Genomic DNA, 17,282 nt, shown 5'->3' with positions numbered 1-17,282 from the left:
TGGGTCGGAGTGTACTTCCGGTGCCAGATGGTTGAATAGTACTGAATAGATGAATCAAGATGTTGTAAAGTGAATATAAGAACAAGTTCTTAGCAGCAGGTAAGACATGGGCTGTACTCATTATACAAGATCGTTACAGCGCCATTCACCGGGGACTTCGCTGTTTAGGATATTAAGAGACAAACTCTATTACAAACTTTTATAGTGCAAGAACACTGTAAAACAATTGCATGTATACACATTGATATTTGAAAACATTGTCTACGTAGATTTTTTCCATAATGAGCAACAATATTATTAAAGTAAATATGATTAAATAAGATAAGTGCTTTAAATGTGTCCAACTTAAATATATAAAAAGTGCCATGCAATAAATATTTACATAGGCATGTATGTAAAAAAAAAAAAAAAGGAATACATAACATATATGTAAAGAAATGCTGTGAAAATGTAAATATTTAGTTTGCATGTTATGACAAAAAAAAGTATTGTATGTATCAGTACTCTGTGTACAGGCATTAGTTGTGTTTAAAGTTGTTGTGTATTGGTGCAGTCTGGCATTGTAGCCTTTTTACTTGTGATTAGACTTCTAGGTATAATGTACCCTGGCACCAAATGGAGTCATTTGGTGGGTATGTAGTAATTTTCGGTGAGGATTACACAACTAATAAAATATCTTGTTCTGATATCATCATAGCCCCCAAATAAACAAATACAAAAACAGCTATATAGCAAACTGCTAAACTAATTACATTTATTAACTTGAACATGCCCTCTAGCAACTTTTATAATCTACATTGCATTAGTCTAGGACTTCCTGTTGTGCTTTTCAGCTACAGTTGTGGCCAAACATTGACACAGGGGTGCACGCAGGGGGGGTTTCTGGTTCTCCAGAAATCCCTCCGCGAACAAACTGGCACATGCTAAGCACTGCCCCTTTCTACAGCACTACCACGGACGCTTCTTTGACAGCGCCGCGGCTGCTGTACAATCCAGCATCGGCGAAATGGAGCTGCTGCGCATGCGCGGCCACAGCTCCTCCTCCCAGGCATTACATCACTGGCTGCCCTGCTGAACGGTGAGTCCCAGGGACACTGGGCTTACATGGAAAATTTATATATATATATATATATATATATATATATATATAATATATATACATACACACACACGCACGCACTTTATTTTTGCTTTGTTCCAAATTCAACTATTTGGAAACCCTCCCTTCACAATCCTGCGCTTGCCCCTATAACACCCATGCAGTTTTTGTTTTTAAATAATACCTCATTCCTTCCAGAAAATTGTTGTAATGGAAAAAATATTTTATTATTAAATGCTTATTTCTTTGATTTGCAGTAGAAAAATCCCCAGAAAAAATGATTGTCGACGCTTATTCCACACACGTATCCTTAGTGGGCCAGCCATATTATTGATAACTTTTTATAAGTAGTTAGAAATAATTAGATTTCTAGCAGGTGATTTTCCCTCACTTTGGAACTGTACTCGCCTATGGTGAGTGGCAGGTACTTAGAAAAAATAAATAAATACTATATATATATATATATCTCTTTAGACAAGCTGGAATAGAGAAAATGACTGCTCCTGGTTTGTGTCAATGTGTACTCCGCTGTGAGCATGGAGAAAATAAAGGCAGATAATTTTCCTTGGAGGCCAGACAGAAGATTGTAACATAAACTAAAGTCAATATATTTAGTAAATACTGCAGGAAGGTGGTATGTACGGGCCAGTAAATTAAAGTAATCTGAAGATGAAAAATTTTAAAATCTATTTTATTTGTGTTTTATTGAATACGGAATAATTTTCTTTTTAATGTGTCCTTTTTGTTCTTTTTAGCAAATGGAGGTAAAAATTAAATCTGAGTACAACGAGCGTATAGAAGATCTAGTAGATGAAATGAAGCAGGAAGATGCTGAAGAAGAATTGCCACATGCAGAGGTTATAGACATTTTCCAGGAAGGGCTTGCAATGTTAGTACAAGACCCTTTACTGTGTGACTTACCTATACAGGTAAAACAATCATACATCAATACATTATTTGTTTTATAATCCATTTCAATGTCAACAGTCAAATAGCAGTACAATGGTTTAGTCTGATCACTATAAAAAATGTACAATCTCATAATATTTTTATCATAGAAAAACAGGTGACAACTCCAGCTATACCTAACAAAGTAAAGTCTTGCGTTCAATTTAAGATATAAACTATAAATGCAAAAAATCCTATAAAATAGTGCAAAGGAGTACCAAGACTTTTTCCCAGTTTTCTCCAATATTTAAACACAAAAACATTTTTTAAGTTTCCTGAACAGCTCTATATCTGTATTTATCACTATATGTGTTAATATTGAAGATAATTTGGAAATGAACATCCTGGTAGTCTTTATGAATTTCATAAAGTTGCTTGTACTGCATATGCATTTTATTGTATTTTTTTAAATGGGATTCAGGACTTACTCTTGCCGAGTGGTACTGGGATATATATGCCCTCCTGCCTTTGGCTTCTAAAGAAATATACTTTTAGCATAGGCCAGACTCTGTATAAATACAGCTTTTTGTATATTTTGTCAGTGAGGCATTTGTGAAAGGTCAGAAGAGTACTGTAAATGTACTGTTTTTAGTGATCAATTTATTTTTAAGTCCGTCCAAACATCCCTGCCTGCATGTATGTATGTATGTGAGATTGGCATTTTTGACGCTGTCAAATAATTGCAAATAACAGAGCCGCTCATTGTGTTTAACACATTGTTTTAGATGAGAAAATGTTCCAAAAATCAAAATGTAACAACTTAACAGCAGACATATGCATATGTCCATTAAAATGGTAACAGAAATATTATAATTGTAGATATACAGCAGTTGCATGTTTATTTGCTTTCAGTTTCAAATTTGAAAACAAATGAATTACAAGACTTAGTGACTTTAATAATTTTCTTACCTTTTACAGCTAGGTCTGAAAATATTTGGACAGTTACACAAGTTTCATAATTTTTACTCTGTACACCACCAAAAAGATTTGAAATTAAACAATGGCGATGCAATTGAAGTGCAGAATTTTAGCTTTGATTCAAGGGGTCGAACAAATGTTTTGTATGAAATGTCTAGAAATTGCAAGCACAGTCCCCTATTTTCATGGGCTCAAATTTATTTGGAAAAACTAACAATCATAAATAAAGTTCATTTTTAATTCTCTGTCACAAATGCTTTGTAAGCAATGACTGCTTGAAGTCTGGAACCCATGGACATCACCAGATCCTGGGTTTCCTCCTTTGTTATGCTTTGCCAGGCCTTTGCTGCTGCTATCGTCAGTTGAGGTTTGTTTGTGGGTCTTTCTGCCTTCAGTTTGTCTTCAACAAGTGAAATGCATGCTCAATCTGGTTGAGATCAGGTGATTGACTCAGCTATTGCAAAATATTCCACTTCTTTGCCTTCAAAAACTCCTGTGTTGCTTTCAAAGTATGTTTTGGGTGACTGTCCATCTGTACTGTGAAGGGCCGTCCATCAAGGTTGCTGAATTTGGGTGAATCTGAACAGACAGTATATCCCCATACACTTCAGAATTCATCCGGCTGCTTCTGTCACATTATCAATAAACACTAGTGACCCAGTGCCATTGGAAGTCATGCATGCCCATGCCAGGACACTGCCACCACCGTGTTTTACAGATGATATAGTATGCTTCGGATCATAAGACATTTTAAGTGTTCTCCATACTTTTTTCTTCTGATCAGGGCCGTAACTAGGGCTGTGCGACAGGGGCGACCGCCCAGGGTGCAACGCTGAAGGGGGGCGCAATTTAGGAATATTTTAGGGTAATTTGGTTAAAATTGAGGGGTAGGGGGGCGGCATTTATCTTTCTCGCCCAGGGCACTAGAATTCTAAGTTACGGCTCTGCTTCTGATCATTCTGGTACAGGTTGATCTTCGTTTCATCTGTCCAAAGAATGCTGTTGCAGAAGTGGGCAGGCTTTTTTTAATGTTTTTTTGACAAAGTCTAATCTGGCCTTTGTATTTTCAAGGCTTATGAATGATTTGCACCTTGTAGTGAACACTCTGTATTTGCTCTTGTGAAGTCTTCTCTTTATGGTAGACTTTGATAATGATATGCCTGCCTCCTGGAGAGTGTTCTTCACTTGGCTGGATGTGGTGAAGGAGTGTTCTTCTTTACCATGGAAAGGATCCTGTGATCATCCACCACTATTATCTTCTGTAGTTGTACAGGCCTTTTTGTGTTGCCAAACTCACCAGTGCATTCTTTTTTTTCTCAGTATGTACCAAACTGTTGATTTGGCCACTCCTAAGGTTCCTGCTATCTCTCTGATGGATTTTTTTTTTTCACTTTAGCAGCACAAGGATGGCCTGTTTCACTTCCATTGAGAGCTCTTTGACCATATGTTGTGTGTTCACAGAAACTGCTTCCAAATGCAAATACCATACTTGGAATCAACTCCAGACCTTTTGTCTGCTTAATTGATAAAGCAATAACGAAGGAATAAATTTGAGTCAATTGCTGATTACTATTGATCCCTTGAAAAGGAGGAGCCACAATATCAAACAGCTGTAAATCCTAAACCCTGCCCCCAATTTGAATGTGAATACCGTCAAATTAAAGCGGAGTCTGCAGTTTAGGCCCATATTAATTATGTAACTGTAACTTGAATATGTTTTGTAAACAGCTAAAATAACAAAAATTGTGTGTGTCCAAATATATATGGACCTAACTGTAAGTAGCAGTATTACCAAACAGCAAAGACTGCAAATGTAGTTTGCAGTCTTTATGAGCTTGACTTTAATTACAGTTTATACAATTTTACTGTTTTTAGACTTTGAGATGTAACCAATTAATAAAACTTCTAATAGTGTGTGCTTCCTTTCTTTTTATATTAATTTTAGGTTACATTAGAAGAAATAAACTCACAGATTGCACTTGAATTTGGTCAAGCAATGACTGTCAGAGTGTGTAAAGCAGACGGGGAGGTGATGCGTAAGTGTAATTTTGCAACGTTTATTTTAGTAAATACAAATTAATTAATTTGCTTATACAGAGACTGCAGCGAGAGATATTTAAAAAGAGGAGAGAGTAAATTTCACTTCAATACAAACACCTATTAAATAGCGCAGCAGAATAAAGGAACAAACAAAAAATAAAAATAGTGCACTCTATGCACTTTTCCTACTATAGGTGAAACTGATGTAGAACACATTAACGTTGTGTAACTGTGATTACAATATTTTATAAAAGTGGGTTTTTTATTTTGATCTGTCACAATCAGTTTTTCTGAACCAGCTTTACATAAAAAAAAAATGTATTCTTATTTGAAGTAATAAGACGTCTCTTTTTGTCTACTACTTTCACACCAAGGAAATGAGACCTAATATTTAAATTTCTTGTGTGAGCCATCTATACATATATTGTAAAGAAGGAGATGATTTACTAACGTAAATGAGTCCTACAATCTTAGTGTTTGCTGGCTGGTAATTGCTTTGATGATCTCTAGTTATTTTCTGCTGTAAATCCAGATGACAAAGAACATTATGAGACAATACATGTACCTTACATCACTGGGTTTGTTTGTTTTTTCAGTGTGTGATGTTTACAGGTAACAGGTTAATTGTGTGCTGTAGAATGTTGCAATGCTCTAGCTAACGCCCAGCCCCAATTATAACCTTTTGACCTATTTTCTGCATTTGTGACTCTAGCCCACCACTGTCACTGTCCTCCTTCAAGTCATATCTTTCCAATTGTTCCTTATCTTACTCATGTGAAACCTCTACAGCCCTTGGGCCCAACAAAGATCTGTAATTGTTCCTCTACTTTAGTCACTGTACACTAGCAACTCCTACCTTCCATTTGGTTTTCCATATGCATATAATTATACACATCTGCATTTTCTTACCCTGACATACTCATTCTCCATGGCTAAAATCTCCAACTCCATGTCTGTTGATTGTTCCTGGAAATGCACTCACCATCTCTTAATCTGTCCAAAACTGAACTTATTGGTTTCTCTCCTTTGAATGCATCTATCTCACACACTGTATTTTGGCCAACTATTTCTCCACCACCCACGTTTGTTGCTTGATCATCTCCTGCTTCTTATTTCACTATGCACACATAGGGCCTGATTTAGAGTTAGAAGTAAATCCAGCTAGAAGGTTCAGTTTTGCATCCTGGTACAACCATGTAGTGCTGCAGGTAGGGGGCAAATGTAAAATGTGTAAGTTTAGGTTTGTGACGAGGATGCATCCTGGCTAAGCACTAAATGGCAATGTTAAAATAACGCTGTCTAGTATTTGTATGCCAAATGCAATAGCTGAAAGTATTTTTACCTCACGGGCAAAAAAAACCCCCAAAAACATTTGCACCCCTTTCATTGCAGCATGGTTTGTCTAGTTTAAATTTACACCGTATTGCCACTACTAAATGAGGGCCATAATCCCTCCTCTCACCTCAGAAGGCACCAGAAGCATTCCCCTCATCTTTTCCCAGCTGGACTATTGCAACATCATGTTTACCTGCCTGATTTGTATATAGTGAACTGCAATTTGTGTTTGTTTTTGCAGCTGTAGTTGTTGTTCAAAATGCCACAGTTCTTGATTTAAAAAGAGCCATTCAGCGCTACATTCAACTAAAGCATCAACGTGAAGGGGGTATTCAGCATATTAGTTGGTAAGATATATCATTTATGATGCAAATGTATCAATATACAGCAGCAAAGATAGACTTTATTCATATGATCTTATAAAAAGTGCTCAGAATATAAAAAATATACAGAATAACTAAAGCAGTGGTATTTTATGTGTATGAAAAGCATTCAATGGAGACTGTACTTGTACTTAGTCTAAAATTAGTATGTGCTTTGTAAATGACATATGGTGCTAGCGTGTATGAGAGATGTTTTATTTAAAATATGCTTAAAGGACCTAAGTAAAATATTCTACAATGGGACACTGATCAGTAGGAGTCAATAGAAAATATTTCAAAGTATCTTCATCTATGAAGAAGTATAGCATTTCCCCACTCTGTTGTTAAAAGCAAATATGCAATGATATAATGTTCGTTGTGAAGAGTGACTTATAGAGGGGGGGGTATTCAATTCTCCTCGGGTTCGAGCGCGGAAAAACTAAAACCGTTAATACGGTAATCTCTTGCTGGATTTCAGCGAGTAAATTACCGTATTAACGTTTTTTCCGCGCAGGATTACCGTAATAACGGTAATCCTGTGCGGACCGCGGGATTTTCGGCAATCCCGCGGACAATTGAATATGCCCCATAATGTAGAAAAAGATGAAATGAAAAATTCCCTACATATTAATCATATATTTTTCTATTGCATTGTTTTCAATTTCACTCAGTTTCAAGTGTATTTTGACTTTTACGAAAGTGCTGCTCGTAAACTTTATAAATGAAAATTGATCGAAAATGTAGCTACATTTTTTTTTTTCTATGCACACAAAGCTTTCTCTCGGTAGAACACTCTATACCTTTTAAGAGCCTAATATGATTGATAAAAGTACAGTAGCTTCTACTCACCTACTCCAAGGTTACATACTACGTCAGACATCTTTAAAGCACTTTAATTGTGAAGTATATTTTTCTTTACTGTATTTTGGAGAATATTTGTGGGGGATAGCATAGTCTGTCTCCACACTAAGCTATAATTCAGGATGATGTGACACTTACGTCTATGAATATTTTAGGATGAGAGGTAGAAACAAAATGCACATGTCTAGTACAGTTTGTCCTAAAACAATAAAATGCACATTATAAAACTTTTGTTATAGATATTGTCAAAAAAAATGTATAAAAATGGAGTGTGAGTTGTCATTTAATGGTAACTAAAACATTTAGACTGGTAAATGTGACATGATTACCTTGGTTGTATTCACCATTGTTTACGTAGATCCAAAAATGACTGATATTGTCTGTTATGTTAACGTGTGGCTATACCTTTATTAGAACTTTTTCTTTTGTGTTGTTCAGTATCTCATACTTTTTATTAAACTTTTTTTTATAACTAGGAAATATGTGTGGAGAACATACCAGTTGTCCTTTTCTGGAGAGAAGCTCAATGATAATGAGAAAAGTATTCGTGAGTAAGTTATAGAATGCCTTTCAGTAAAGAAATAGCAAATAAGATTTACTAATGCTTGATCTGTGGTAGCATTAAAGGTTATCGTACACCCTCTATCACATAAGTTTGTGAGTCATTGGTTCCTCCTAACTGTTTAAACATCAATATAATATATGGTTGCAAAGTAGTAGGTGGCGGTGATCAGTCCAGGAGGCATTTCATAAAAGCTGAGGAGACAGCTGTGTTAACATCTCCTAACATGTGAACTGTTGCTAAAAATGGAAGACATTTTAACATGCACATAATGATGGATATTTTCTCAATACACATCTACAATAGGTATTTTGAGCATTAACATCTGTAGCCAGTAGGATGTATCTAAACAAATATTATTATTCATTAAGGAAAGTGAGTACGCAACAGAATTATGGAGCAGAATGGACACCCGCTTCCATAGCAAAGATATATCTGGTAGTGTAATTAACACATAAAGTGGCCGATTAAATTAGCCACAATGTTCTGTCCATGGTTTGATCGCGGACAGAAATATATATTAGAAATGGGCTCTGCACAGCATTAATAGGAATGAAAGCTAAAAAAAAACAACAACAGATATTGTAAAAGTATAGAGTCGGTGAACAATTTCGTGTTATACCTGTAAAGTGAATTTTAAACTTTTTTTTTTTTTTAAAATATTTGCAAATTGTTTTTTAATGAAATTTATGCTGTCTTTTAGATACGGTATAAAAAATAGAGATGAAGTGGTTTTTGTGAAGAAGCTTAAAAAAAAGTAGTGTTCCGGTAAGTGTTAAGGCTTTATACCTTTGTGGTTTACATTAAAAGCACACTAACCTTTTTTAAGTTTTATATTTCTCTAATGAAAATTTTAAGAGGCAAACATTATATTGTTGTTGTAACAAGGCTTTATATTCTTTAAGGGTATAACTAATGTTTGCAACACAGGTGTGTCACAATCCAGCACTCACCAGAGTTGTGTGTGTGTCAAATGGTCAACAACAAAACAATCACCTGGGGGGAGATTCAATGTAAAGAAATTAACAAAATGTGACATAGAAATCAAGTTATCAAAGCAAAAAAATAAATGTCTAAACAATATTAAGATAGATAAAGCAAACTACCGCAGATTTCATGTACCAACACCACTAAGAGTTAGAGGATAATTCCACTATATAATGATATTACAACATGCCACCTCAGATTTTGTTAAGATCTCAGAATATCTGGCCTCTTGTGATGTAGTTGCTTAGTTTGGTTGCTGCTATGTAGTCTTGGGTGTGTCTGGTCCTCAATCTCCCAATTCAAACTATATTTTGTATTGGCTCTGTGCATGATTCGGTCACTAAAATTAAAAATGTTATATATTTCTAACCTGTTTTGGAAAAACTGCCATACAAATTGTTCACGGTCTCTCCTGTGCTTCGGAAATGAGAACTCCCGTTAGAATTAAAGAGTTTACGGCATTATGCTCAAAATACATTACATTTTCCAACAATTGTAACTCTGGAATGTGCTATATAAATTGAAATTAATGACTCCTGTTAGTCACAATGTATTTAAGACTTTATACTCAAAATACATTAAAGAAGTTTGCAACTGCTTCCAGTACAGTCCCCATTCATATCAATACTTTTCCCATCTTTTGTCAGAGACTAACTTAGCCCTGAGTTACCTACTTATTCACCTTAAGGTCACCTTCCACACCATCTCCGTCTCTCATTCCCAGTATTATCCAGTTACAGATTGCCCTCTACCCACTGCCAATACACTCTTACCAATGTACATCTACCATTCCATAACTTGTGTCTTGTAAAATAACTATGTATGACCCTTCATTGGTAGCATCTACTTTAATTTGTTTATACATTTATATTGTGCATAATATATATATATATATATATATATATATATATATATATATATATATATATATATATTATATTTTTTTACAGTCTTGCTACTATTGTCATGCATATCCTTCCTGATTGTCTTTTAGTTATCGAGTCTAATACAGGCCTACCTGTACTGTGGTGCTTGTACAACGACTGTCAGTATATAAATGTATTCTTATTTGACTTGTGTAATGCAGGTCTACCTTGTAAATGAGCTTCTCAATGGTGTTTAGCTATATAAGTAAAGTTTGATTGATTGACTAGCCGATGCTTGGTAATAATGTCACGGGGAAAAGACAGATGCTGATTAAAAAAAAATTTAATTGCCCCCAAAAATCAAACCGTATTCCTAACAGTTTTTTTTTTTCCCAGATCATTCCACGATTCTTTCATGTATGAATAGCAAGCATCAAGTAAATAACAGTAGCAGTCTGGATGCAGCACTGATACAATACACTGAACAGTCAAGATACCAAGAGCCTGAGTTGTGTGTGACAATTCATGGACTTTGGACAGTACAGATATCTTGTAATGTAAATATGAATGATTTTTTTAAAAAAAAATTAGATGGTCAGTAGCAGCTGTAGAAATGTACATTTGTTTTCACAGTGTTCTTTGAATAAAATGAGTATGTCATGCATAATTACTGATGGAGTCAGTGCTGCCACTGTAGGTGAATAGAGGCAAGGGTGAAGCTAAAGACTGTGTGCCTGATCCTTCAAGACACACATACCAAGAGCAACGGGCATTTGTTTAAAAAGGCACGTAAATCGGCTCTGAGTACTCCCAAATTCAACAAGGAACGGATCTGAAGACATGGGAGCTGATTAATATGGGTGTAAGTTTGCTCTGCTCTACTATCAAGACACTAGGATAAGTCCAATACCTATGTGCAATATACATTCGCAAAAGAATGCAAACACACAAAAAAAAAACAATTGACTTAATATTACCTGTTAATAATGAGCATTAACAACAGTTAAAATAAAAATACATTTTTTTTTCAATGAATTACATTTTTTAGGATGATCTTAAGGTCTACTGAACATAAAATATATTTTTACAGACGCTCTTGATTGCACACACGTTATAGTATGCATACGAGACTGTCATCGCTAGTACTGGAGCAAGAGCAGAAAAATGGTATTTTTATACTTACGCAAAATCCGTTTCTCTTAGTCCATTGGGGTATAGAGTAGGGACAGGGCGAACTGGCACTTTAAACTTCTGTTTAACTAAGTCCTAGCTCCTCTCCCTCTATACCCCACTCTGTTTCAGCCTCAGTTTATGTCTAACCAAGCCCACAGAAAGCGGAGATAGATAGAAACAAGAAAAGCGAATAAAATTAACACACAACAACATTCTCTTTAACAACAAGACAATATGTCAAACAATAGGTGAAACCAGAACGTTAAGGGTGGGCGCACGGTGTCCTCCAATGGACTAAGAGAAACGGATTTTACGTAAGTATAAAAATCCCATTTTCTCTTCCATCCTTTGGGGGGCATTGGGGACATCCCAAAGCTTCCTTACGGGAGGGAACGCTCAGAAGAAACGACACAAAGCATCTTTTTTTTCCAAAACTTGCATCCTTGGGTGTGTTAAATATGATTTTTTGTTAAGGCCTCATAAGGCCTTTGTTCAGCAATTTATTGTAACTTGCATAGAAATATTATTTGCTAAAAGAGATTATTCATTTTTCTGCTGATTTGCAGTTTTACAAGATGAAAGCCTATGGCCTTGAGGTTAAGCTGACAGAGAACACCAGTAGCTCTAATGGTATAGACTATGCTTATGACGTAGGATTATTTATTCAGTAGGCTATAAAAACTTGTATCTTTGCATCAATAAATCAGAGAATATTCCTTGTATACAGAACTTGGTCTGTGTCAATTCTCTCCAGCTGATTGAAGCGCTTCCAGATATAATTGACACCACAGGCAAACTCGGATCTGAATTTTAGATCTAACAACTTGGAGGTCCCCACGGAGATTCCATGTCCAGCAGACTACAAGACAGACAATGGAGGTTTCCCAGCACATTGAACCCTAACATCTGCGGTCAGTAGATTTCTACTCGTTGGTCTTCCTAGTCTGGGTCACCTCATGTCTGTCTGAGGCACCTGACACGTGAATTTGTGAGTCTCAAGTATCATCTGATTAATATAATACAGTACTAACCCAATTTGTTTACTGTAATTGTATTGTTGATTAGATTTTTGAAAGATGAGTGAATTTTGAGTGCATGTGTTTGTGCCTATTGTATGATGTATAAAGCATAAAAGTCACATAAGACATTGATCAAAGAAGCATGTAATGGAATAGAGGGATTTACAGACTTACTGTTCTGAACATTGAGTGAATATTTTAGACACCATCCCCAGAGATATATCAAAGAAGGGAGATTCTGTAATCTGCCCAAAGTGTAGAAGAATTCCAAAAGACCTTCGTCCCAGATACTGTCAAAGAAGCTATTTTGCACTGACATCCAGTACAAGGATTCCACAGAACGGGACGTCCACTGCAAGGACATCCCACAGAAACTAAATAAAGTCCTGATTTGGACTCAACAGAATACTGTCAATATGGGAAATATAGTTGGTAAACAGATCGATGGCAGCAGCTCCCTCATAGATATGATGCACAAAGACTTTAGGAAATGGGGGAGTAGAAGGTCTGCAGGGAATTTTTCAAGAAAGCGCGGCTAGTCAAGGAAGGAATTGATATGTGTGGATGGAGAAACAAAGGTGTGACAAGAACAAAGGGGTATTGAGATCAAACCCCAAGAGATTGTTTGAGGTGGCACAGAAAAGTTGAGAGATCTGTAAAGTCGCAATATATGTGGATATGCTAAATGCATCAGAAGCTGAATGATGAATCAACTGTTCAAAAACTGATCCAAATGATATAATGACAAAAATAATGAATCAAGTAGGTTGTGTATTATAAATGTATGTTTGATCCTGCGCAGCTGAAAGAGTGAAATGTGCCCCTCCCTTATTCTGTGTAAAAGATTTCAGTGTGTTGAGATAAGAAGCACTCTGTTTTTGTTATCTGACAATGTATGTAACATTGATAAAATATGTCGAGTGCTGAGTGGTAATAACATGTTGAAGCTAATTTGTATTTAGTCTAATGCTGGGACTTGTAGTCCCACAGCAGTAGGCTGGAAGATATCAGTTAAGTTTTCTTTCTCTGTATGTAAGTTTTATCTCCGTCTTACTGCGTGTGAGGGAGATCCATGTTTGTCTGTCTTTACTGTTTTACAAGAGACATGTTTTAAGGTTGAAAAAGTTGTACATTTGTAAATGTAGAGAAGTCAAAAGAACACAGTGACTTTCAGCTGGCTGGGGTCCAACAAGCCATTCCTGTATTTAAACAAAATAATTTTGTTACTGAAGTTGAGAAAAATAGCTTTCTCTTTAATGAAGTTGAGAATTGTGGGAGTGAACTTTTACATGCAGATATTACAAGCTGTTTTTATCTGTGTGAAAATGGCACTGATGAATGTTCACAGAAATCAGGAGGGTTTGTTATGCCTTTAAAGAAATGTTACGAGATAAAATGTTGTCTGTGAGCGAAACAAGTGAATATATTTGTACTTTCAACTTGGAAATCACAGAACCTTGAAATATGTATGAATAATTAGTGACAGGAGATTTTGTTGAGAAAATGTGAGGTGTCTAACGAGAGTACCTGGATTTATGTATGAGAGGAGCAGTGTTGCTTTTAAAATGGCTGAATGCTTAGGTTTTCTAGGGGCTGTTGGTGATGAATGATTGTTTCTTCCTGGATTTCAATGGAGTCATTCAAGGGGGCTTTACTAGGTGATAATGAGAAAGGAGTGGCTTTGACATACACTCTTTGTTATATTGGGAACTGCCCCTTTGAGGAAATCATTTTTTCATGGAATAGAATGCATAGCGTCTTATTAGCAGCTGATCACTGCACAAAAATGTTTACTGGTTACCTGATAACGGTGTACACGCATGTTACAGTTACAGTAATTCCTAGTGAATAAATGTTAATCTCTATGCAAAAGTTTGTTTTTTCTTCACAGAAGGTCCAGCTATAAAGACCCTTTAGGCCAGTGGTTCCCAAACTTTTGCAGTTCGCGGCACCCTTAGAGTCTCCAAATTTATCAGGGGTTGAGACCACCTCTTCTGTTTGTTCCCCTGGCTGCCCCATCCTTCCACCCAGTGGGAAGCGCGGATCCCCTATATCTTGTTCTGTTTTAGAAGTAGTTGGGTCAAAAAATTGTAATAAGTATTTAGGTCACGACAGAAATACTTATTTAGTTGTATGCAAAAATGCCCCTCTGCATCCAGGCACACTTCCCCTGCCATCTGCCCTCCTCCTCTGCCATCTGCCCTCCTCCTCTGCCCCGCGCCAGCTATAGAAAAAAGAAAGCAAACAGAAACTTACCAATCCGCGCGGCGCTAGGACCCTGCAGCCTCCTCTCTCACGCAGCTGTCACTGATGTCGATATTCAGTGACAGCTGCAGGAGAGAGGAGGCTGCAGGGGTCCTAGCGCCGCGCGGATTGGTAAGTTTGTTTGCTTTCTTTTTTCTAGGGCTGGCCCACGGCACCCCAGTGAGAGCGCGGCGCACACTTTGGGAACCGCCGCTTTAGGTAATCTAGATTGCATTGATCTAACTTCCAATGAATAGAAGTTTGCAATATGTTTTTGTCTACAGCCACAACAAACATAAGTATAAACTAATGAAGGCTTTAAATAATGTAGACTCTGCTGAGTAATGACTACTGTGTTTTTAAAGATAAAAGAAGTAAAGGACTAACATAGTTGAATATGAAATAGTGTTTGGGTTTGTTTTTGTAACCAAATTTTATATCAGATGATTTTAAAGAAAGTAATGTAATGTCAAATTATGGTAGATAACAAAAGGTTTTTATTTTTCTTCTAATAGTTTTGAGTCCATCAGTGTTGTAAAGACATTCACTGCCCTTATTTACTGTGCTATAATCGTCATATACTGTAAATAATTCTTTGTATCATGGGTATGGTAATGCATTGATGGGAATTCAATGTTTGTACATAAATGAAAAAAAGCCTTAAGACTTTAAAAGCTATTATCTATGCTCCTGCAATAGCACTTCTGGATGACAGCAAGCCATGTATACTCTCCTCTGAGCAGAACCAAATGTTTAACCAATTTTAAGCTGAAGTAACTTCAGCGCCAGCACTGACTTTGCCAGATTAGGACAAGCCTTTCATGTTATTTTGTCATGAAGTCAGTGTACATGTACAAGGGGTACTGATACAAATACATGGTCGCAAGCTAAGGTCACTTGCATACTACTCTGCACAATTAGACCCAGTACTACCAGCAGCACCCACCTGCGTAAAAGCAATAATATGCAGCTGCTTTAGTGCTTGAAAAGAGTATAGATATTGTGCTAGGACACCCAGTTACCTTAATGGTACCTCACGCTGTGACAGAAACCAAGCACAAACAAAACATTTGTTACCGGCCAGATTTACTAAATAGGAAGATATACAGCACAATGGACATTCCCTTCTATTGTGAAATAAGTGACATATAACACTTGCCGAGCGCACTGTGTATTTTCTTCCTCCCTTTCCTTTTATTCTTCCCTAAGAAATCCATAGTTAGAAGACAAAAAGGAAGCACAAGAGGCCCCAGAGCCTCTCATGTTCACGGATATATGTTAAGATCTTCACACAAGGGGAGTCTGAGTAAAATTTATTTTAAAAGTTTTTTAAAGGTCCAAGGGACACCAGCGAGTGGAGTTCATTGATATTAGCAGGAGGAATATTGATTGCACGTTATTTTCCTTTGCTGTAGGCTGTGGATGTGTACTAGTCTAGAAAGGAAAGCCAGGTCTGGAAGAACCAGACTCACGCCAATAGTAATGTAGAGATCATTATACATAATGAGAAAAATTTTAATATGAAAATTTAACCCAACCAAATAAAGAAAAGAGCAACCCATGACTGTAGGGGTTTACACCCAATGCAGAAATGTATTTGTGAGTATTGTGGCCCAACACGTTATTACATTTACACAAGACAATAGGTTAATTTTGGACTACCTGACAGCTTAGTCTGGAGGGTTCTGCCTGACCATAAATATTCAAATTGAAGCCCAGGGTTGCACCTTTTTAACTAATGACACAGCTGATAAAGAGAAAATAATTGATGAACACTTACAAAAAAATAAGACATGAAATATAAATGTTTAAAAGTAGCACACTGGAGATGCTTATCTAGAAGGATAATTTTCATGGCTGTACTTGGGTCAAGGGTATAGGAGGATTGGTATCGGGTCTTATACATGTTGGACTTCAAGGACTGTTACTAATCCTTATTATTATATACACTAATAAAACTGATGATGTGGCTTATTAACAAGTGTATTAAAGCTAAGTGTTTCTTTTCAAGAAAAATTAAAGTTACCACACCTGTCTTAACCACGGTACTGTACACCCCATCTAATGTGTGAACCTTGTGGAATTCAGAAACCAGGAACCTTTTCCTTGGATTCCACATGCTCCTTAGTGAAGTCTATTCTTAGGAAGTAGCACTGCTAACTCCCAGTAACGTTACACTTAAGCAGTGCACAATGTTGAATCCTGCTGCCTTATTGCAGCAAGTTTCAAAAGATGGGAGAAGTACCTGTATATATCGGGGTTCCCCTAGGGATTTGGGGGAATTCCATCCCAGCTTGAACAGGAAGAAAAAATGCAAACAAAATTTTTCTGAACATGATTGTATAGAACTAATGAAACAAGAATCTCTGGTTTTATCTGACATAAAAGATAAACCATTACCAGATGCAGACATCACTCTTTTTGTAGATGGTTCACACTATTACATAGATGGTGTCCCTTATACAGGGTGTGCTGTAACCACACACACAGAAATAGTGATTCAACATACTCTACCGAGTCAGCGCAAGAAGCTGAACTAAAGGCCCTGACACTTGCATGCATATATACAAAAGGATAAAGAGTAAATATTTACACTGATTCAAGTTATGCATTTGTAATTGCGCATGATTATGGCCCTATATAGAAAAGTAGGGACCTTATGGGTTCAGCAAGCAAACCAGTCAATATGATGAACATACCAGGGTACTATTCACCGCATTCCAGCTGTCAGCCAGCCAGGCCGCACAAGAAGCTGCCATAGCCCCAGTACCCCAAGGGGAATCTATTTACATGGTGACCCCAAGTTTGACCAAACCACACTCCAACTTACGCAAAGACAAGCAACAGAGAATGAGAAAAAGACTTGGG

The 17,282-nt window shown here is 36.7% G+C and overlaps 1 protein-coding gene across 1 annotated transcript; it reads left to right on the top strand.

Annotated features, from left to right (window-relative positions):
* Positions 1 to 2: 2 nt before the first annotated feature.
* SNRNP25 (small nuclear ribonucleoprotein U11/U12 subunit 25) lies at positions 3 to 10,645 on the top strand. Its single transcript, XM_075179862.1, has 7 exons — positions 3 to 99; positions 1,855 to 2,028; positions 4,911 to 5,001; positions 6,582 to 6,687; positions 8,040 to 8,114; positions 8,829 to 8,893; positions 10,375 to 10,645. Exons 2-6 carry the CDS (start codon positions 1,858 to 1,860, stop codon positions 8,884 to 8,886), a joined length of 501 nt encoding a protein of 166 aa, XP_075035963.1. The 5' UTR covers positions 3 to 99; positions 1,855 to 1,857; the 3' UTR covers positions 8,887 to 8,893; positions 10,375 to 10,645.
* Positions 10,646 to 17,282: the final 6,637 nt, after the last annotated feature.

Source organism: Mixophyes fleayi, chromosome 7 (genome assembly GCF_038048845.1).
Source record: "Mixophyes fleayi isolate aMixFle1 chromosome 7, aMixFle1.hap1, whole genome shotgun sequence".
NCBI lineage: Eukaryota > Metazoa > Chordata > Amphibia > Anura > Limnodynastidae > Mixophyes > Mixophyes fleayi.
Note: the sequence above shows the minus strand (reverse complement) of the source record. Positions and strands in the feature narration are given on the sequence as shown.

Excerpts from the sequence above, each read along its gene's own strand:
- SNRNP25 (XM_075179862.1), top strand. The coding sequence starts at position 1,858 with ATGGAGGTAAAAATTAAATCTGAGTACAACGAGCGTATAGAAGATCTA. Across the intron at positions 5,002-6,581 it reads AGCAGACGGGGAGGTGATGC|CTGTAGTTGTTGTTCAAAAT; the intron begins GTAAGTGTAATT and ends TTGTTTTTGCAG. Across the intron at positions 6,688-8,039 it reads GGTATTCAGCATATTAGTTG|GAAATATGTGTGGAGAACAT; the intron begins GTAAGATATATC and ends TTTTATAACTAG.